This window comes from Symphodus melops (assembly GCF_947650265.1).
Source record: "Symphodus melops genome assembly, chromosome: 13".
In the NCBI taxonomy this organism is placed as follows: Eukaryota; Metazoa; Chordata; class Actinopteri; order Labriformes; family Labridae; genus Symphodus; species Symphodus melops.
In genome coordinates, this window is record NC_136703.1 from 4,215,307 (window position 1) to 4,238,145 (window position 22,839).

Here is a 22,839-nt window from a genome sequence, read left to right on the forward strand (position 1 = left end):
ACGTACAGTGGCTGGGATTGGCCAATCAGCAGAGTCGATGTGAAATTGCAGCAATTTTTCTTTAAATTAAAACAAAAAATGTCTGTGGCCACTACAGCTGCCAAAAATATCTTTCACATAACCTCTTTCTATCTTATATATGTCTATCTATGTATGTCTCTATGTGTGTATGTATCTATCTAATTATCTATCTATCTATCTCACCATCTATCTAACTATGTGATAACAGTGTCAAGTCAAAAAAGGCTCTGAGTCATTCTATATTGCAGACTGTGACTCAGGACAAGGTAGGTGGCTGAGCTATGTTTTTGAAAGAAATGTTGCTTCTGAAAAATCACTCCACCTTCTGCTCTCATGAAACTCTTAAAAATCTACTCTCCACAAACCAATAACTTCTGATGACTCCACACAGTTAAGATAATGTGGGGGAGGCGTGGGCTGGGAAGCAATAAACAGGATGTTTGCTATGTTAAAAGAACAGCAGACACACTGAGACAAAAAAACAACATAGCCCCAAGACATAAAACTGCATCAGAAAACAGCAGGAGGCAGAAAGACTGTTCTATTTCCTAAATGTGGAGAAAATGAATTTCTTTACCCAACCAGCTGGCCAAAAAAGAACAAGGACATTCATCAGATTCATCAGCAGATGTCAGTTGTTGTGTGGTTCACTATAGAACCCAGTGAGTGATGGCAGTGTGTGTGCACAGATGTAATGGCCTTAAGGCTATCCATGCATGTGTGCATGTGCAGCAATCAGCGTCAGTCACCTGCGTGAAACAGAGGAGGAGTCAGCCAAGCGTGGACAACATATCATTCATAATGTGTGTATGTGTGTCAGACCAGCAGGGCACATGAAACCATTAGGACATGCAATTTCAGCTTGATATTGAATAAAAATAGTACATTATGTCAACTGAGTTCACACTTAAATGCATGCTGTTTTTAGTGAAACGTGCTATCGTAGTCCAATAGGTAAACGTTTGTGTTTTGACAAGGCTCTGCAGGTTATTTGTACCCAGTATGAGAAAATACTGTCTTGGTACACGTAGAAAAAAAGTAAACTTCTAACTATGGAAAACTAGATTCTGCCAAATCAACTTAATGCTCAAATCGTAAAGAGGCTGCATCGCTTATTTAAAAACAGCCAACACATAAAAATGTACAACTGTAATAAGTAAAAGACTTTATTGCCCAGCCGACATCTTCAGGTTCAACACAAGCGTTGTTGCAGATCTTAGAGTTCCTGGTCATTGTTGAGATTTAAATGCAGAGAGTAACACACATCTACTGTAGTTACACACATAAGAGGACGAAATCGTCAGTTTATCAAGTTAAAATGACCTATTTTTCAGACACACTGCTTGTTATTGCCATGATATGCACATATAGGATTTCATATTAAAGTTCTCAGAAATGTGCCCCTTTAAATCTAGCTCAAACTAAAAGATAGTTCATACATGCATTTCAAAGATGTGACGAGTGAAAACGTTGCTAATATAGTATCTCTCCTGAAACAAGGTCATTTGATTTGTGGGGCCCTTGACCTGTTATTAATCTGTGCTGTTTTTAGTGAGCATGTTTGGGTCTTGTATTTGTGGCTTCTGCAGTTGCCCCAGTTAGTCGAATAACTCATGCATTAAAGTGACAGCGATTTTCCAATCCAGTGATCTGCTGACCACTTTTCAAGCCAACAAATGCTCTGAATTAGAATCTGAGTCTGTTACTGCATTTATGATTGTGATTGCTTATCAGTCCTACTACTGATACATGTTTACTTTAGCCCCATCTGCCCCCCTGTAGATTTTAATTAGAGCCTTCTACATGGTGCCATAAGGCTTGGCTGTAACACCAACAGTGTGGTTGTGGATATAAAAGCTGATTTTTCAGAGTGCGTAACCGCAAAATGCTTTAATAAGAATACCGTAGCATTGATCGTTTTGTCACAGTGTTTCAAATGAGTCATTTGTGCAACTTGTATGTTAAGTGGACTGTTGTTAATTAATAACAGTTTACAAGACCATTTACTGATTGCTCGTTATACATTTCTAATTACCATTTTCTACATCTATTTGACCACCAAGTTTCCTCTCAATGACAATGGAGACACTACTTATTGAGTTTATGTAAGAGAGTTGTTGTAATTGAATTAAGATTTGATTTAATCAGTATTGTGCTTACCGGAAGGTTATTAAGGACTGACTGAAATGTACCGGCTTAGCAGCTTCACGTTGGGGTCTTAATGGGAAAAAGTGCTTCATACTAACTAGTAAAAAGCTGGTACTATTCATGCTTATGAGCAAATGATATACATTGAGGTAAATGTGTCCACCTTTATTAAAAAACATTACCAAGAATGTATTCCACTAAAGTAGTTTATGAAGTTTGGTTGCTGTCCATGGTGCTGATTTAATTCAGTTGTCTTTGTCATAATGTACATTTCTACAGTTTTTTTAGGGGATTTTAATGTTTTTTAACAGAATGATCGGACAGAGTAAGAAATCAGGGAGAGAGAGTTGGGGAATGCCGCGACACAGGAGCCACAGGTCGGATTCAAACTTGTGCTCCCCGCTTTGATGACAGTAGCTCCTGTTCTTGAAGGTGTGCACACTATGTCCACTTTATGATTGAGTTTAACAATAACACATTCAGTGTTTTCCAAAATATATTTCACTGATGCAGTAAATGATGGTTGGTTGCTGTCTTTGGTGCTAAATCAGTGTTGGTCAATATTTATTCAAGAGGTAGGAGAGATTTTTATTTCGTTGTATCTTTGTTATTATTTTCATTTTATCAGTAAATCAGAAATATATATGTATATTCAACTGTATGTTAAAAAACAACAAAACAATGGTTTGGTATGCCACTAAAACAGATGGTACGTGTTGTACGGTCACTGTCCATGGTGCTGGATTAATGTGTACTATTTGTTCAAGCGATTGCAAAGAATACATCCCTCCCATATAATCAAGTGTTTTGTTTTTCTATTATTTTGCTTCCAAACTAATGAGTTGGGATACCTTTGTGAATTGGTGGCCTGCATCTTACCAACACATGTCTTACTGTATTCACATCTCAATGGATGGTTTGTGGTTTTTCACTGAATAAGTAATGGTTACAGGAAGCTGGAGGACGACAGAAAGGCATGCATGGGTTTTTAGTGTCAAAAAGGTTCACCATCCATATTTGAAAATGTACTTTTAATACAATAGCTGTTAAAAAATTCAATCAGAGAGTGCTGGTGTAGGATTTCTGTGGCTGCCACTTTATTTAAAACGCAAGTGTTATTTTCCCAAACCAGGCTTGAGATTCACTTTTGACATTATACATGTAGGATAGTAGGAATGAATACAACCGAAATGGCGCAGAAACAGAGAATGAAAAGCTGCAATGTCTGAGAAGGAAAACAAGGGCGTCTGTGTGTGTATGCATGCGTGTTTGTGTGGGAGTGCTGTTGAGGAGTGAAAAGGATTAAATTTCTGGAGTAAGAAGGAGGTTAAATCATGAAGAGGGCCATTCCTAGAGCCATCCAGTCCATCTGCAGGTATGAACCACTATAAATAATGAGCCTATAGGCCGGTTCCATAAAGGCAGTTTGCAGTTCTCCCCTCTCATACCGCCCACCACACACTCTCGCTCATACACACACGCGCGTGCACGTACACTGATAGATGCACGCACACACGCACAGGAGGTGGGAGTGGATGCTCGTGTAGCTGCTGGAAGCCAGGATGGGATAATCATGCGTGTCTGGCTCCGGGCGTTGATGCAGCTGCCGTTGCGGGATCCGGACTGGACTTAGGGCGCAGGGTGGGTCTAGTTCCCGATCTGGACCTCATGTCGATGTTGTCAAGCAATCCGAGAAAGGCGAGGGCGATGGCCGAGAGAGGAGTTGGTGTATATTTTTGAGAGCGAGAGAAATCGACCGTTTTTGCCGATGGAGGACAGAATTCGCCGGTTTTAAAGCGCAGCCCCGGTTTGGAATAACTTGAGGACACCGAGGAGACCAAGACAGGATATCGACGGAGCCCTTCACTTGTTTTCCTTATGTTTCTTTTTTAATTTGGGCAAGAGATAGATGCTCATCAGGGAGAACGGATCACTTTTGCATCGGTAATTAGGATAAGATTGCCTCCGTGGAGCTGTAGCGGCAGTCGCATCCGATCGGCCAGGCATAAGGGGGGGACAGGATACTTGGATGGAGAGGGCGCAGTGAGGGCTTAGAGAGCGGCTCGCCGTGTGTAGGAGGAGGACGGTGGGGAGACCGGGCAGTTTGAAGGGACGGGGAGCCAGGAGCGGCGCGGCGGCTCCATGAGCGGCTCCTGCCGGGACAGAGCGCCCAGAGCCCAGCCGGAGCGTCTCCACTGCCGCGGGTAGAAGCCCGGGCTGAAGGACGGCGGCCAGTTTGGAAGTTTTGATGCATATGATCACAACCACCATGATTTTTATGATTCTTGGTGCATCAGTTGTTATGGTAAGACATTTTCGTCTCCCTCTGCCACAATAAGGTTTCAAAATGCACCCACTAAGGCTTATATTTAATTACGTTATCACAAATTAGCCTCACATTGATCATATTTTGCAAGACACTAGCCTACAGCAGGCCTATCAATGACATGTGGAAGTAGGTTAGCCTACCTATAATTACCTGCTGTCATAAATAAATAATAAAGTCCGTTTTGAGAGAGTCCCCCTCTTTTAGAAACGGGAGGATGTGCCAATGCTATTTTCTCTTATTTTCTTCATGATCCTTAAAGGGGTTTTCTTAATCTAGATGATAATAATGAAATTAATTATCAGCTGTCTGCAGGATCGCCTAGTCTTATTGCTTGACATGTCCCAGCTGACTTGCATGCTTCTTTGCAGGCGATAGCCTGTTTAATGGACATGAACGCACTACTGGATCGCTTTCACAACTACATCTTACCGCATCTACGAGGGGAGGACCGCGTCTGTCACTGCAACTGTGGAAGGTAAATGCCATCACCCTCGCACAATATTTGGGATAAACATGGAGGTGTGTGGTTTTTTTTTCAGCGGCAAATTCTTAATTGCTGAAGAGGCCTCGAAGATTTCTGGTGGTGAAGCCCCGCAAAGCGACCACTGAGTGTGTCGTCGCGCTCCCGGCGGCTCGTGTTTTTCTACAGATTTGACGTTATTCCTTCGCTAGAGCAGAAATCTCGAGGACACGTTTGGTCGCGGTGCGTGTTTTTGTAATACAGCTCTCTTCTACGACGCTTTCGGCTTTGCTGCATATACGAAGGTGTGTGTCGGAGCCATAAATAGGTAATGAACTATGAGCAATCTAAGGCCGTTCAAAAACAATCTGAGCATCAAGTGCGCTGCACACAGGCCTATACACGGCGAGATGAGAAATCCTGCTGGGGCAATTATGACCATATGAGAGTATAAGTGATGTGGTTATATGGCTGAAGCAGCTACAGGGCTGAGGCTGCTCATGAGCCTACCTGCTGTGTGCTGTCACAGTGAGAGCAGGGCTGAAGTGGGGGAAAAACAGCAGCAAGACACTCATTAATAAATTACTCCGGATTTAATTAGCTTTATTGTGCATTTTCGACCAACTGTTAGCATGCAATACATAAGAGGATGAGTAAGAGGGCTTCTATTTTTTTTCTTTTTCTTAAGTCTACAAAGCCAGAGGGTATGCCAACAGTGTTAGGGCAAGTTTTAGCGTAAAAGTCCTTTTATCTCGTCCTTTAACACCTGTATTGTCCTTAGATATTCCCATTAACCCATATCCTGCAGCCATTTGAGCCGAAGAAGTCTCTATGTTGGTGCAAGCTGAACAGATGCACATTAAAACAAAACAGCAGTCTATACCGTGCACACTGCAGTGAGGGGGCTGATACAAGCAGTTCATTAGCAGCATTAAGAAGCCAGTTTCACTGTGTGTTTTTTAAGCCTGTAAATCCACAAATGGGTCATCATCAGGTGCAGTTAGAATATGATTGTTAGGCAGGGATAATTTGAGTCAAAGTTTGTAAAAGGCTTGTCACAAATGAGATATGACAGGATTTTAAATAAGAAGATGCATCACAGATAGTCTTATTTGTAATATTTTGACAATCCTGTCATCCTCACTACTGCCAAAAGGGGCCTGGTTACACATGTGAAAGGGATAGAAAACACACTCATAAATGCAGCAGTGATTTTTGTATCATACTGCCAAAGTGAACTTTTTTCCTGATTCAAGCATAAATACACCGATTTAAAGTAAAACTCAATGTACACATCTCAAACTTTGATTACTGGACCCAACAGTGTCTCTCGCTGACCTGGAAACACTACTGAACGAGAGTCAGTCACCTGTTTTCAGATAAACAGAGCAGACACAAGCTTGGGCTTCACTCGCCTGCCCTTCCATCCATGAGGTGTGGAGGTGTCGTGCCGCCCACAGCGCTCACCTTATCAGGCTTGAGGACACAGCCAGTGTCATTTTTATTTGGCAGCCTCTGCACTTTGATTTGGATGTGGTTGTGGCTCCTCTGACGGGCCAAAGCCTGGCCTACAAGATCTGCCTCTGAGGCAGGGGAGAGATCGAGCAGTGGACTGAGTGAGTTGCTGGGTGCACCCTGCTAATTGGTGTCATGCTGTTGTAAAAAGCTGCAGGACAGATGTCCTAAGATGATCTAAAACACTCATTATGGAAGTTTCATTCTTAAATAGAAAAGGAAAACTACCAAGCAAATTCCATATAAAATGAGAGACCTGCAGGAAGCGAACAGGACAGGTCAGTGCTCGTTAGGTTTAATGGTATAAAGGCACTTTGAAATAATCCTTTATTTTTAGAAATTTGAGCAAAATATCCCAAATTGAAGAACGTTAATGTTAATAATGTTGAATGTCTGAGGGAGAAGATGTTCCTTTGCCCATTGCTGCTTGAAATGTTCAATTCTTGCTTGATTTCAATCAAACAAATGTAAACGTTTAAAATATTGGGAAACAATCCTATGCAGCATAAAAGTAAAGAGGTCAGCTGCTCATGTATGGAGGGAGCGTGGTTCGAGCCCCAGCTTCTCCAGACCATTTGTCACAGTCAAGACTGAACTCCTGAATGGCAAAGCCAGTAGATTGTGAATTCATAATAATTAGATTAGTTTATAATGAGGGCCCCTTATATTGCATCCTCTGCAACTGGTTTGAAAGGCTAGAAAAGCTCTAAACCATTTACCATTAAACAAAGCACAAACTCTACACTTCTGATCAGGAAAATAGCCGGTTTGACTTTAGATTTAAGCGGGCACATGCCAACCAATCCCACCCCTTCAGTTACCACCTGCTCCCCTACTTTGGTTTTCAGAAGTAGATGGAGGAAGATCTGGTGTCTTTAGATTGGTACATCTTTGTATTATATAAAACACATGTATTCGTTATTCAATAGATGTAGTGATCACCACAAACAGCTCTTCTCACAACATTTACAGCATAAAGTTGTCAAAATGTTCAAATCTTTCAAATTTTTCGATACGCATTTTTAAAATGATACACTATCTGTTATTGTAATGATTCATGGTATCCACAAATACGGAAACCCTAAAACGTTTCCATCTATTTCACAAGACAGTTGTGGAGGAGAGGAATGAATCCAGTAAAAACTGCAGGCAAATACCTAGGCAATGTCTAAACTACACAAACTTTAGCAATGATTTAGTACCCAAGAATTTACCTAGGTGTCGAGGACTTCATCAAAGTGGGTATTAATATACATAGTTTCTTTATTATAGGCTAGCATATCAAAGTTATCATGACAACCCTTGTTACATGTTCCTGAGATAGATTTTTCTTTCTGCAAATAACAAACCAAAGACTTGGTCTACTAAACTCCTGTCATCAACTAACTGTTGGTAGATTATTTGGGGGTTGCCGTACAAATCTGTCACACAAACTGTGGATGTAGAAGCCTAAAGGTGTGGGTGTTTACCAGGCAGGGAGCGTTTAACAAAAACACACCATCATGTTGTTGAGTGAGTTATTTTGGAGCAATAGTAGAAACTATCTCAGTTTCTGCTCTTCAATTCCTACTAGTTATTTTAAAACAGACTGTTGCACGTCTATCTTTTGCGTAGAGGTGCAAATGTAAATCTCCAGATTCCTCTTTTATTATGAATTGTTTGATTGAAGATAAAAACTTGTATCAGTTCCAACTTGTTATGAGTGTGTAAACAGAGGTGTGTAGTGCCAGATTCCAGCAGGTAAATCTCTCAGCTCCCCCAGTGTGTGGTCACTCACACGGTTTGTCAGTCCACTCCCCATATTGTTATATTCACAATGCCTTCATCGTCTCCCAGGAGGTAATAGTAGGATTTTTTACAAGGAGAGTTTCACAATGGAGCAGAGTCAACACTGGACAATGTGAGAAAAGCAACTGTAGAGGCAGATGTTGGGGGGAAAAAAATCCTTCCTGTGTCAACAAGTTGTAATACAACAGAGTAATGCATTCACTGATCTACACACATCAGCTGTCTTTATATTAGTCTTCAATCAGCAAAATATTTCCATATTTTTCCTTTTTACTCTCTTAGAGATATGGGTACCTGGATGGCATCAATAGAACATTTGTAGAGCAATAATTACCATTGGATTCAAATTAAGTCCTTTTGTGTCTCTTGTGAGATTTTTTTCCATCTTGTATTATATTATTGTCTTCCAAACGATGTTGAAATTCTGGAACGATATAAGCAACCAGTTCATTTTGGATGATGTTTTTTTTCCTTTGCAAAATTGTATTCACCCAGAAAGGCTTTACTCAGCAGGCATGGACAATATATGTGAGATATTGGAGGGATAACTAAGGAGCTGGTGCAGTGTTGCTTTCGGTTATTTTAAGTCCTTGAGTTTTTTATTCCTATGAATTTACAAGTAGCAGCCAGTTTCCTTCAACTTTTTTTTAAACCACAGCTGCCTGGAGTGCAGCCTGGGGACACCCTGCAAAGTGCGGATTAGTGCAGTCTGATTAAAATTTAGATAGAAATCTCCAGACATCATCTAAGATAGAGTGGGAATATGAAATATAAAATCAGCACATGCAAGACAGACAGACAGTCAGACACTTCTTCCATGTTATTACACACACACACACACACACACACACACACACACACACACACATACACACACACACACACACACATACACACGTACACACACACACTTGCACACTTGCATATATAAGCTACATGAGTGTGAATATCCCCACATGGCTTCGGCAGAACAGGTTATCAAGTAGATTCTGTGATCCTCAGGGTCAAGGCTGTTTGGAGAATCGTGCTGTAATTAGACCTGCACCATATGACGAAAACCTTCAATGTGTGTCAATACTGTTTAATATTGCAATGATACAATTACCCGAATGATTAAAGAATTATTCTTGCCTGCATTTTAGTTATGATGTTACAGATCCTATGTCTTCTTGCTGCTCTGCATGTCCTAAACAGAACCTGGATTTTCAATGTTCATTCTTTTCACAGTTTCCTCATTGTGCTAGCTAACCAACTATTTGCCAATCAATTAAATTCAATTCAATGTGAGTTGCCTATTGGCTAACCGGGGCTTGAACTGAAATCCAGTCTTTGCATCTGATAGAACAAACGGCAGGGTGGGTGACGCTCAGTGGTTGAATCAGCTGTCTCTCAATCAAAAGGTTGGCAGTTTACACATTAGAGCGTCCTTGGGCAAGACACTGAGCCCCATTTGCTGTAAATGTTGTATGAGTGATGTAAGTTAGCACCGAGGGGCACTTTGTATAACAGCCTCCACGATGAGTGTATAAATGTCTGAGTGAGTGGGTGAATGTGACATGTACGGAAGTGTTTCGAATGGTTACTTCTTTTTCTTTTTCAAAGGTTTTTTTTGGGCTCTTTAGAGTTAGACCTTTACTTCAGAAACAGGACAGTGGATAGAGTCAGAAATGGGGAGGAAGAAAGTCAGATCTGAACCTGGACTTCCCTCTTGATGGACCACAGCCTCCGCACTAACCACTAGGCCACTATGGTCATTTTGCGATTATGTAGTCCTTTCTTTCTATGTTCATTATACAATAATGATGACTGAATCTAATACTTTCAGCCTCCACATCAAAACATCGATGTGGAAGTATCTATTGTTAGAGGTGCGATTATGGCTACATTAGCGATCGAGAGAATCCTTCCCTGACAGTACTGAAGCTGTATTTGAGAATCACTGTATCGCTACTTCATGTTGTATTTGCAATTAAAAAAAAAAATCCCATTTAAAACCCTCAGTGTTATAGAAAGCTAAGAAATGTTTGTTCTTACCTGGGATTTGTTGGTTTATGGCTATCTCACACTCGCATCACCTTCCCCTGTCTGTCCTCCCCGCAGGCATCATGTCCACTATGTAATCCCATATGACGGGGACCATTCTTTGGTGGACTCATCGGAGAACTACTTTGTGAGTGACAGTGTGACCAAGCAGGAGATGGACTTGATGCTTGGGCTGCTGCTGGGCTTCTGCATCAGCTGGTTGCTGCTGTGGCTGGACGGGGTCCTACACTGTGCCGTCAGGGCCTGGAGGGCGAGCCGGTACTACGGTAAGTTAAACATTATCTTCTGGTCTGCCGCAGAAACAGCTACAAACGCAAGTTCAAGTTAAGCTCAGTCATCCCTAAAAGTCATACAGATCTATCACTTTCCTCTTCATTATTCAATTTACTGCAACAGAACATGTTACAAAAAGTTTATGAGAAAAAAAATCTGAAAATGGTTACTCTAAAACATCTATAACTTAACGCAGGGACTGTTGTCACAAATCATTGGCCATTACGAAAATGTACTTATCTCTATCCACCACGTATCCACACACCAAACACTTACCATGTTAACACAGCAAGTGGCAGAGCTTCGGTTAGATGAGCTTCCACCCACTGCTTGGTCCATTTTTTGACTTTTCACACAGATTTTTCTCAGTTTACGACGACCTCGAACCCCAGCAAACCTTCCAACATGAAAAGATTCAGACAGTGGATATCATTTGAGGGTAAAGTAACCGTTTTCTTGGGTCAGCCGTAATCCCTCAAAAGTAATTTCACTAATAAGCTTCCAATTTGTATTTTTTTTAAGGAAACAGCATGCACCACCATCAAGTGTAATCACCATGTTGGAAGATGTGAAACTCAGTATTTAAGAAGTTTTGAAAAACCCACATAAAGTCAAACCTTAATGAGAAGTGCTATGGTATAATTCTCAACAGAAGCAGAGAGGGGATTACTTTATACAAATGAAGACCTTTTATGGCCCGGTCTTTGGGAATCAACCAAAGTGTGCAACAAAAATGAACTTTTGTTGTTTCTCTCAGTGATTCAAATTGAATCACTTTTTTCAAATTGACTTAAAAATATCACAAGTGGTAAAGACAGAAACATAGCAGGTTATACATTTGATGGTGATGTGGGGAGACTTGTAAACATAAGTTGAGAGGATCTGAATAAAAAAAAAAAAATCACACAAATAAATATATAATAATAATAACAACCCTTCAACCCTTAAAATCAAGTTCACAATTGACAGGCAGTTTAAGACGGGAGACACACATTTATGTAATGACTTTAACTCAGTGGTCTGTGTTTCATGTTGATGTTTCTCAGACCATTGTGCTGCACAACAATCAAGCCTGGAAGAGATGAAAGCATGAATGACCTTCTCCGGCACTGAATCATTGTCACATGCTTCAGCTGAATAAAACAAAATGACCACACTTGATCAGCTAATAACAGAACAGAGCTTGTGGCCGCGTCTCCAAGTATGTTTACAGGCTGACTACACATCCAACACTTTCAACATGTGGACGACAATCACATGCTACAGCAGAGACATGTCTGGAAGGCTTCATTGGTATTTTAGAGAGCAGGTCAGTTGTGATATAGCCAAAGGAGAGCATCTAAATATAAAATAAGTAGGGCCCCAGGATAGACTCTAAAAAACAAGGAGGGGCCTTCAACCTCAACAGTAAAACGTCATTAATCAGTGATGTAATAAACTTTTTTTTTGGTCATATTGAATAAGACAACAAAGCTTTTTTTAAGTAGTTCAAATACCAGTGCCACATCTAAAAAAGCACATTAAATCAATCCTCACAAATCCTGTGCAAACTTGCAATTTTGTCCATTCATTACTACAACTCCACTATTTTATGATTGCTGCAACAATAACACAAAAAATACTGACTAGCTTAAGAGGGGGGGATAAACAACTCTTCACTTTGCAGGAAAATCTATAAGCTATTACTTCATTACTATTTTAGAAGTTGCCGTGAGGCGTGGTTGAATGGAGACAAGATGACCTTCAGATCGCTGTACCTGGAATAGTACCGTATTGATGATGCATGAATTAAACATTGAGCATGAGGCCTTGGTGTCATATATTATTTTATGGACAGTACACAATATATATATATGATTCGTGCTGACTATTCCCATGTTTAATATAATGTTAAAGAAGTTATCGTGGGTGAGAGAGGTAAATGTGATTACTGGAATTGAACATTTGTCTATGTTGAAGAAGTGTTTGCACGTTCAAATTTTGTGAGACCCCTATTGTGTCTGAAGGTTTAGGTTTTAACTATTGATGGTTGACTTTTTTCATCTTTTCATATGAATACATCAATGCAGAGTCATCCACAGATGAAGCCCTAAATATCTGTGAATCTATCTTTTTAAAGAATGGAGTTACGACTTTAAGGATTTAAGTATTTTATAATCTATAATCTACTGATTGTGTCATATATGTAGGGTAATTTATTTGTTTGTCTCCATGTATGTGAGTAAATTGGTTTTTGGTTTATTTGATTTCCTGATGCACTTTTGTGATTTGATGACATTCGGACTTGTAGCCACTCCCTGCTTAAGATGGTTTCTCATTGTCAGAAACCATTTGCCTGATGAAGGTCTAGTACCGAACGTTGCAAATAAATGTTTTAGTTCAGGTTGGACAGCAGGCTGGCTCTTGCTCCATAGTTAATGCCCAGACACGAGAGTTGCATCTCTCTTCTCAGAAGGCAAAATCCCATAAGCAGTGTTTCTATAAATATATGACTTTTCCTTTTTTCTTTTTTTTTTATAATCCTACTGCAAATATTCTTATAATAGAACTCAAAACTGTTCTTTGATCTTTTAAAACTAAGGCTGAGCAGAGCGAAACCCGAAGTGAAGATTGAGAGCAGGTCGCTGAGCGAGGATGATGTGTTTATTCACTCGTGCTGACGGAAAACATTGTGCCCTTGCTTTTGGTCAGAAAGATATTTGAGTGTAGAGCTTTGTCACAGCAGACATTTGAAAGACGTAAAAAGGTGTTGCTTACATAAACGATGACTCGTTGTTGTACGTTAAGTGTCTCAGTAAGCAATGAGTGTCCCGGTTTATGAGCCATATCCCGCTTTGGCTCATATTTGAAATATGGCGATTACATGCACACAGAGAGACCTGGTTATTTATATCCCTGTATTCGTGATAAATACTAGTGTCCTGGTTTCTGAGTACTGTATATTATATGTGCAGGCGCCTGTGATGTTTATTGTATACCACACGGATATCCACATTGTGTATTCTGCAGTGCTGTATGGTGTATCTACTTCATTTCTGGCACATATTAAACATGTGCTTACCTGTGACTGGTGACAGCATGTCACTACCAATGCTTCGGAAACAGGAGCAATGGGCGAAGCTGCCCAGCAGTGGCTGGTGGGAACGGTTCATCATAGTTTTTCACCGATACCGAATGGATAGAAAACTTTTGGATGAATAGGGCATCCTATAACTGGCTGAGGTCACGTCTGGGCAAGTTAGTTGGTAGCTATCAGACACCCGGGCTAAGGTACATTGTACATTTTCATAGGCTCAAAGACGCTTTACAGAAGGAGGTTAATGGATAAAAACAATACAATAAATAAACCAATAAACATGAAAAAACATGTGTGTGGGCGCCAAAGTATACTGTTTTCTTAAAGAGTTCTCAATGTAGCAAAATCGTGATGCTCAAAATCAGGATTTGATGTTTACATGCACAACAAAAAAACAGGTCAAAACAGGAATACTCAAGTCTAGGTAAACACATTCAATAAGAGTGTGACAATAAATCAACATGCAGAATGAACCCTGAAACTGAAGCAGCTTAATGCAAGTTATACATAGTGCTTTTTTTTAATTTACTCTTTTGAGTGCTGGAACATGTGAGAGAAGTCTAAAGAAGGCCGTAGCTGTGTCCCAATACTTGTCTACTTATCATTAAGGCATACATTTTCTCAACAATGTTTTATTCATACATCTAAACTGGGTGTATGTTTGAGAAGAATGTGTAATTTGAAGTCGTGCCCGGCTGTTTTGAGAAAGTAGTCTCCTCAAGTTGTATGTACAGTGCATGCAAAGTACATGTTAAGGGCAGATGAAGGACGTGTTATATTAAAAAATATTGTATGACTTTGCCCGCATCTGTTGAGATGGAGACCCTGCACACCCACACATGCTTCCACTTGTGTCTTCTGATCACACATCCTCTCAGGGTGAATGTGGGCGGAGCTATGCTTGACATCTGTGATGTCACCAGACTTTATGAATAAAAAAATAATGGGTCTGCTCCATTTGGCTGTGCCACTTCTTTTTATAGCAACAAGAGTGGCAAAAGCTTCTTAAAGGGAGGGCAGACGACAGCTAAGACACCGAGTATGACGTCGAAACTAAATCAGAAGGAGCAATTAAATTAATCTTCTCACAGCTTAAGTGTGCGGCACAATCCAGACCCTGCCAGTACAATGTGTCGTATAGCTCACCCTGTGATTAAGGTGTAAATGTCCCACCTGAAAAAGCCAACCAGCCAATGAGTTACTCCTTCACAGTCCTATAAAGATCAACCACACAATTCAAATCACCTATGCGGTTGAACCATGTCGCTACAGGGCGCTCAACTAATAGACTCACTATTGCCTCAGGAGTTACTGCATGTCCCAGAAATGTCTGCGTCATCATGCACAGTCATGGAGAACGTTATGACGGCTGGGTGGATCAGCGGTAAGAACTGTCACATCACTGCAAGAACGCCCAGGTATGAACTGTGGTCGGGTGACTCTGTGGATTTACTGTAAATGTATGCTCTCTAAGTCCTGCTGTCTTTACTTTTTGTTCAAGGCCAAAGACAGTTCAGATGAAACAGAAAACTAGACATTGTCTCGAAGTTGTTCCAAAGTAAAATAAGTTTCTATTGATTTTGTGACAGCTGCTAAGCATGTTGGTTAGAATGAGGATCACATACACCTCGACACAGATTGTTCTGTTAAGTGCACATTTCTCAGAACAGCAAAGATCAGGGATCAGTAACGACCAACGTCGGCCATCTTGACAAACTGTCTGCACGTAACATGGCATGCACTGTGTCCCAAGGTGATGCTTATCTATCTGTTGGGTTCACATCAATTAAATGCTGGAAAGCTAACTAAACTTCAGTTTGGGTATCAGCCTGGATTTAAACAATCGGTGCATCTCCACCAGGAATTTATGTGCAGTGCTGCCTAAAAGCTTGCACAATGAGAAAATCTGGCCAAGCTGTTGTTTGTTTCTAACAAGCAACGCTTTTGTGTGATAACCAACACTATATACAGTATATGTGGAAAGAAGAAAATAAGTTTCCAAGGCTGTTTCAAACAAGGCTCTAGATTAAGAAATGACTTCACTCCTACCATCTGCTGTGCTGCATCCCCACATACCATGTGTTTAAACCCAACCGAGTGTGATAGTAGCTCCTTAATTTCCTGTCTCCTGTCAGCGCTCTCTTGCTCTCTCTCCCTCTCTCTCAAATGTCTGTTTCATTTCTCCTACCGTCTCCTGCTGACAGATGAAGGATGCATGTTACTTTAGCAAGATGCAGCAGATTTAATGAGACAGAACTTGAGGGGTAAGAGTTCACCAACATCGTTTGGTTTGTGTGGTTTCGCTGAAAAGAGCAAAGAAATAAAAGGCGTTCTAAAATAAGCCGATATTACTCACAAGTGTGAAATCATAACATAGCAGCATGAGATTCCTCAGTCTGACTCTCTGCTGAGGAGACATGACCCTCCATCAACAGGGAGACTTCATCTCTGCAGCATGAGAATCCTGATTTAAGTTTCTTATAATCGTTGAGGTTTCACAGGAATGTTTTTCCCAAGTCAGGATGAGACTCCAGGAGAAAAGGGATAAAAAAAAGTTTAAGCATTCATTGGGCACAAATTAGATACTGAATATTTTAAACAAGCTTTTAAAGTCAGGATTTGGAGCCTGAATGTTCTTTCTGCCCTCTGCGTTTTTCGGAGCAGGTCTGTATAATGGAGGTGGCCTGTTTAAAGGGGGAACACTGAAGTAGGTGAAATGTGACCTGGATACTTGGAGCGCTATGGAAAAGCTCCTCAGGCAGGGTTGGACATTTTGAAGTAACAATCTAAGAATGATGCTTGACATGAAAAGTTAAAGGAAATCAAACTGGAAGCACACAAAGAACAGATTTAAAGATGATGTTTTACTTTTAAATATGACCTGTTGTCCCTCCATATCATCAGGATCCACTCAGCCTTTGTTTGTATGATAAGTGGAAACAGTTTTTCAACCAATCAAAGAACAAAACACAACTTTCAACTTGGGATTCCGATTCCTGGGATTACATATTACCCAGATTATATTTTATCCTAGTGTATCATATTGAACCATGTGGTGTTGAGTCATGTATTAACACATAGTATCATATTGTAGGAAATCATGTAGCAATGGATGGCATCATTGTGGATCGAATTGTATAGTAATTTTGTTATCGCACATAGGAAAAACAAACAAACATTGGAGAACAATAACATGTAGTACATAATGACTACAAAGTAAAAAATAAAAACCTATTTTCAGAACGAAAGGTGCAGGAGGTGCTTGTCGAGTCACCTTCCTGACTAATCTGATCATACAGAGAGCTATAGATTATCAATCATACCAACCAACCTTTTTCCTTTAGCTGCCCCACCCTTTAATTAAGTTCATTATAATCTGAAATACAAGTGGTTAACTCAGTTGCCTTTTTGAATTGTTTTAAGTGAAGAAAGATGCATTTTTTTACACAGTTTTAAGTAAAGGCCTTAAGAGGAAGCGTTATCATGACTTAAGTAATACGTGCAAATCTAATTTGGACAGCCTTAGAGCAGACAAAGACTTGTGCGCACCATTACATCTTTGGCGTCTGTCTTCGTGGGTACCAATGACCTAAACAGTATTTAGCAGACATAGCTATTTATCTTGCATTTTCACAAATATAATCCACCTCGATATGCAGAAGGTCATATACTGCTACGTTCTAAATTCATTTCTTTGGAGATATTTTTTTCCTAAGTTCTTAATTTTCTTCTAAAAAAGATGACACTATCTGTAATAGCTGCATGATATCATCACTTCTGCTTCCTACCCTGAGCACAAAGCAGGAGGAAAATGGCTACGGTGTGAGTATGGCGAATGAATAAGGGTCTTGACTTGAACGAGCTTTGATAGTTGCCGGCTGCTGCTTTGCTCAGAGGTGTGGACGCTTTTTCAGCAACGTGTGAGACAAGCGCTGTTTTCTCCAACACCCATATATCAGTGTAAAAAAACACCCAGGGAGGAGAGGGCATCCATATTCATCATCAGCAGAAAGGAGTGGGGGATATATGGGCTTCTTCTTTTGTACTGGGAGGGAATGCCCCTCGCTTCTGTGTGTGTGTGTGTGTGTGTGTGTGTGTGTGTGTGTGTGTGTGTGTGTGTGTGTGTGTGTGTGTGTGTGTGTGTGTGTTGGCTGTGAAGTTGATGCTAGGTCAGGCTCGTTTAGCCTCACCGAGATGAGGAGTGAAGGTGAGGCTGACAGAGCGGGGATGGGTGCGTGTGTATGTGTGTGTGTGTGTGTGTGTGTGTGTGTGTGTGTGTGTGTGTGTGTGTGTGTGTGTGTGTGTGTGTGCGCGCGTGTGCATGTTATATGGGCTCAGGATGGAGATGCTGTCACATCCCCACCCCCACTCACTCACACACACACACACACACACACACATACACACACACTTTTTCCTCCGGAACTATAAATAGAATGAGAGAGAGCAGCTGGAATGGCAAGTGAGACACACACACACACACACACACACACACACACTGCATTGAGATGCACATTGATTCCCATTGCTCCCCCCCTCCTAATTCTATCTCTATCTCTAGCTCCCTCCTTTCCCCTATCTCTTCACTTATTGAATCTACTCCTGGCCATTTCCTTTACAATGCTTCCTGCTGCAACCATTTTTTTTCTTATCTTTAATGCTCTGTGACTATCCGATACCGATAAGCGTATTATTTTATTTTTTTTACAAGAGAAACATAAAAACTATTTAAATAATCGGAAAAATGATGACTGTTCTTTCAGCGCTAACCCCCCTATCCCTTCCCTCACCTTTAAAATAGCATAACAATTGTGCCTTCGTCTCACATTCTGCTGCCTTGCATTATCATTTCTCCCGACCGCCATCCCTATCGCCATCCTTTTATTCAAATGAGAGAAACCTGTCTTAGTTGCCCCTTTTCCTTTGGATACCCTTCAGAGCAGTCCTTGTGGACAGCATACCCATTCACAGCTATAAATAACTCACTCTCCCTCCTCCCCAACTCCACCACCACCAACACACCCACCCCCCCTCTCGCTCATCCTCTCACAGGGCCATTTGCTTCTGGGTTTGCAGTCTGGGGTTCTCCCCTTCTTTCTCTCTCTCTTGTCCTGCTGTCTTTGTGGACATCGCTCCGCCTGACCGGCTCCAGTTTATAACCCGACAAGCACAAATGTCTACTCTGCCGATTCCCTCCTCTGTTATAAACCTCAAATTCATGAAATACCCCTCAGTTTCCAGACAGTGGTTGACTTCACAGTGGGTCAGCCTATCAATTATCAAGCCTGTGTACTCTGTATGTACAGCACCGAGTGATAAGAGAGAACTAGCCGCCCCTTAAAAAAAAAAAATGTTGCACGTGTGACACTTTTATTATCCTGGCATGTTTTTTCACTTCTGACTGTTGTAAAAACATGCCATGATAATAAAAGTGTCTCACGTGCAAGATCCCAAACACAAGTGCAAAGAATCAACGTCCTGTTGCCCTTGAATGGATTTACGGATTTTACTATTTCTCATCCAATATTTCAATGAAGCAATCTTTTATCTCGTCTCCATCCCTCTGACCTCACTGTAAAAATCTCACCCCTACTTCCTAGAATTAAAAGTTGTTAAGGCTTTGATAAAGCTGGTGGCTAAAAGACATATCAAACACCAGGTTTCACAGTGTGGAGCTCATAACTCACTTTTATGATGCTCAGCATTGAGTTCAGGGTTCTGCATCTGAGTCTTTTTTTTCTTTTTCTTCAAGGTAGCTGGCCCTTTTTTTGTTTCGAAATATTGAATGTTTGGTTTGTTGAACTTGAACAGCATTTTCAAGGTTGGTTGTTCTTTTTCTTTGAAGTTTGGTCTTACAAATAATTGTGCTCTGAATTCTGTTCTTCATTGGACAGAAAAAAAGATTGGTCACACCATTAAGGGCCAAAGCGATCTTATTTAAGACAAAGGCAACATAATGGAGCCAATGTAAGAAATATTACACCAGAAAATCATGAAGTTATGTGCTTCTGCTTGGCCACAGATATCAGTCTTGTGTGGGGCTGGCTGTTGTGTTTAGTCGGTCTCTAACTGGATTTAGAGGCAGAACATCAGGCTAAGAAGGATTTTACATTTTTGTGTCTTGATCTCAAGAGGGTTGCGAGCTAAGTCTTCAAAAGCCTGCATTCAGTTGTTGTCGCTCATGTCTGCACAGTAACAAATGCAACACAGTGTTGGTTTACAACAAAACCACATCATTGATTTCAGTGGTGTATGCTAAAATCAAATAGCTTTAAAGTAGGAGTGAAGCAAAGCATATAATATTGTGACTAATGACTTTATGACTGTGGAACCAGTACACTAACCATTTGTTTTATTGCATCCCTGCTTTGTCTTGGAGCATATTTTCCTCGATAGGATGATGGATGTTGTACTAATGTGCTAATCGGGTGTTCCAAGTTTCCAGGTTGGGAAGTTTCAGAAATGAGTCTTACAGTGATATTTGAGGAAAACGTTGATGTGCAACAATAAAACGTATTTTAACATTCACAAAACACATTTTGCCCGCCGCCCATTTGATGACGTTACTGACGTCAACTCGACATTGGCATTGACTTTTCAGGATGTCATTTCCCACTCCCTCTCCTGCTCTGTATTAAACACAATATTTAACCCCTTGTCTTAACAGTTTTCTAAGTCCCCAAACTTGCAACATAAGGACGTAAGATAGACATCTGGCCTTCCTCTGCCCGAGAACAAAATCTACATTACGGCGATGGCTCAGTTTTAAACATGCTGTTGTTTTTTTCGGTTGCTGTTATTTTGATGAAAAATAACCAAAAAAAATTTCCAGGATATTAAAAATATCCCATTCACCTCACAGCATAATATAATCATAATCTATTTTATGTTCTTTCAAACTATGATTGAATTTCATTACATGCTGGATAGTCATAATTCAGATCCAATTGTGAGTTTTGTAAAATCAAAATTGAGTATTATAACAATCTCAAAGTAACAATTCCACAGGTTACTTGTTTTTTAGCCAGTTTATAATACATCCAGTGACATATTAAAAGGGCTTTTACATCTATCAGAGGTTTATACCAAGATACCAGTTATTCATGACGAATATAATTAACACACCTGAGCCCTCACAATGTTATCTTTTGTGTCCTTCTTTCCAGACACCCCGTCCTGGTCATGGCTGCCACAGTTTTGCAACCTTCGAGACCTCCGTCGCCGGGCCCAGCTCAGACAGCTTGAAGACTCCAGCGGCAACATGGTCCACATCAAACAGAAGCTCTACCACAATGGCCACCCCAGTCCCCGCCACCTCTGACTCTAAAACAACAAAAATTACAGCAAAGAAAAAACAAAAAGACTCCCCTTCCCTAAGACTCCTCTTATCTTCTCCAAATCCCCTGAATTCCTCTTTCCAAACTGCCCCATGGCCAAATGTTGCCTCAGAGACCCTGGAAAACTGCCCTCCAACTGTTTATGACATGGCCCCCTAAAACCCTGACGACAGGACTTTCTTATGACTAAACCAGGCCCCTGTCAGCACTAAAAAAAAATCCTCCCAAAATGGAGCAAGATGATTATTTGTTTCCACTGAAATCTTGTCTTATGTCCATGTCCACTGTTTGGGGAGGAGGGAGAAAAAAAAAAAACATTTTTAAGGGTGTTTTTTCTGTATAGAGACATTTTCTGTGTTCATTGTTAAACTTGGCATGCTCTTTTAGAACAGGGTAAGATGTGGGCAGCGTATGGAACGGGGCGGCAAGACGGGTGTCAGGATTTTTTTTTCTCTATGGGTGGGAGTGGGACTTTGTTGGTGTGGGGAGGGGTGAATGAGACTGCCGGGTGGGTGGGTTTTTTGTGATGGTTAGATTGCTGCTTCTGTAAATAGTTATAAATAAGGGAAAGTGGGATTTAACAGTCTTTAAAGAGGGGGTGCGTGGGGGGATTTTTGTGTGAGTCTTTATCTATAGAAACCTAATGATGGACTGTGTGCGTAACGATTAGAGGAATGAAACGAAGAGATGAGTTTGTTTGAAAACTGGATGTGAAACAATGTGATTTCTGCTAAAACACAGATTCAATTAGCTTTGTTACTTAGTGAATTAACTGAATGTATTAATTTTTCCTGTAAATATGTGAGGGGGAGGGGAGTGTGTCGGGTTCTGGTCGGGGTTCTCTCTGCTATAATGTCACTCTTTAGTGGACACGAGGAGAAATAAATGCCAGCCAAGATGAGTCAGTTCAATACACACACACACACACACACACACACACACACACACACACACACACACACACACACACACACACACACACACACACACACACACACACACACACACACACACACACACACACACACACACACACACACACACACACACACACACACACACACACACACACACACACACACACACACACACACACACACACACACACACACACCTCCATCTTCCTCACACTGTGCTCCACAGTTCAATTTTCTTTATCCAATTCCCTCTCACTTATCAGAAGCAACCAGCCTATCAGCAGAGGGAACCCTCGCCCAGCCATCCCCTCGTCCTCTCTGTCCAGACATTGCTGTTGTGAGGATGAAATGTCTGTTTTATTAAAAGTGCCATTGAAGCACAACAGTGACCTCTGATGTTTGATTGTGTCATTCCAATCATATGAGCGGAGATGAGAGCACGTTCTCATGGTGAGAGGTTATTTCAGAGCAGCAACAACAGACAGATTACTCAGGGAGCTCCCGCTGATAGCTTCCGTTGCGTTTATTATAATTCAAATTTCACGAGCTCTGACTAACAACCCTTCTGAGATGACTAACAATGCCAATGACATCCTGACGCCACCGAGAAAAGCCCTCCAATGTTGTTCACTAGAACAGTATGACTTGTTCCAGTGACAGTGAAGGCATTTCAAACTGTTTCACCTTGTTTTTTGTTTTTTTTAAAGCAAATAAACTTATATGAGGCCCAAATATGATCTGCCCTAGGTTATGATTTAAATTTCTTAATTCCCAACATGAAACAAAACAGATTTTTTTCCTTCCCAAGAATTCCAGTAAACCTGTATATAAATTATTCATTTTCAAGCACAAAGCAGCTTTTTTTATGAGAGAAAAGACATTGGATAGAGTCACAAATCAGAGAAAAAGAGAGAGTGGGGAACGTCAACCAG

The 22,839-nt window shown here is 40.8% G+C and overlaps 1 protein-coding gene across 1 annotated transcript; it reads left to right on the forward strand.

The window, feature by feature from the left end:
* Positions 1 to 3,657: 3,657 nt before the first annotated feature.
* tmem240a (transmembrane protein 240a) lies at positions 3,658 to 21,976 on the forward strand. Its single transcript, XM_079359225.1, has 4 exons — positions 3,658 to 4,474; positions 4,867 to 4,973; positions 10,362 to 10,570; positions 20,820 to 21,976. The coding sequence occupies exons 1-4, from the start codon at positions 4,418 to 4,420 to the stop codon at positions 20,972 to 20,974; spliced, it is 528 nt and encodes a 175-aa protein (XP_079215351.1). The 5' UTR covers positions 3,658 to 4,417; the 3' UTR covers positions 20,975 to 21,976.
* The last annotated feature ends 863 nt before the right edge of the window (positions 21,977 to 22,839 follow it).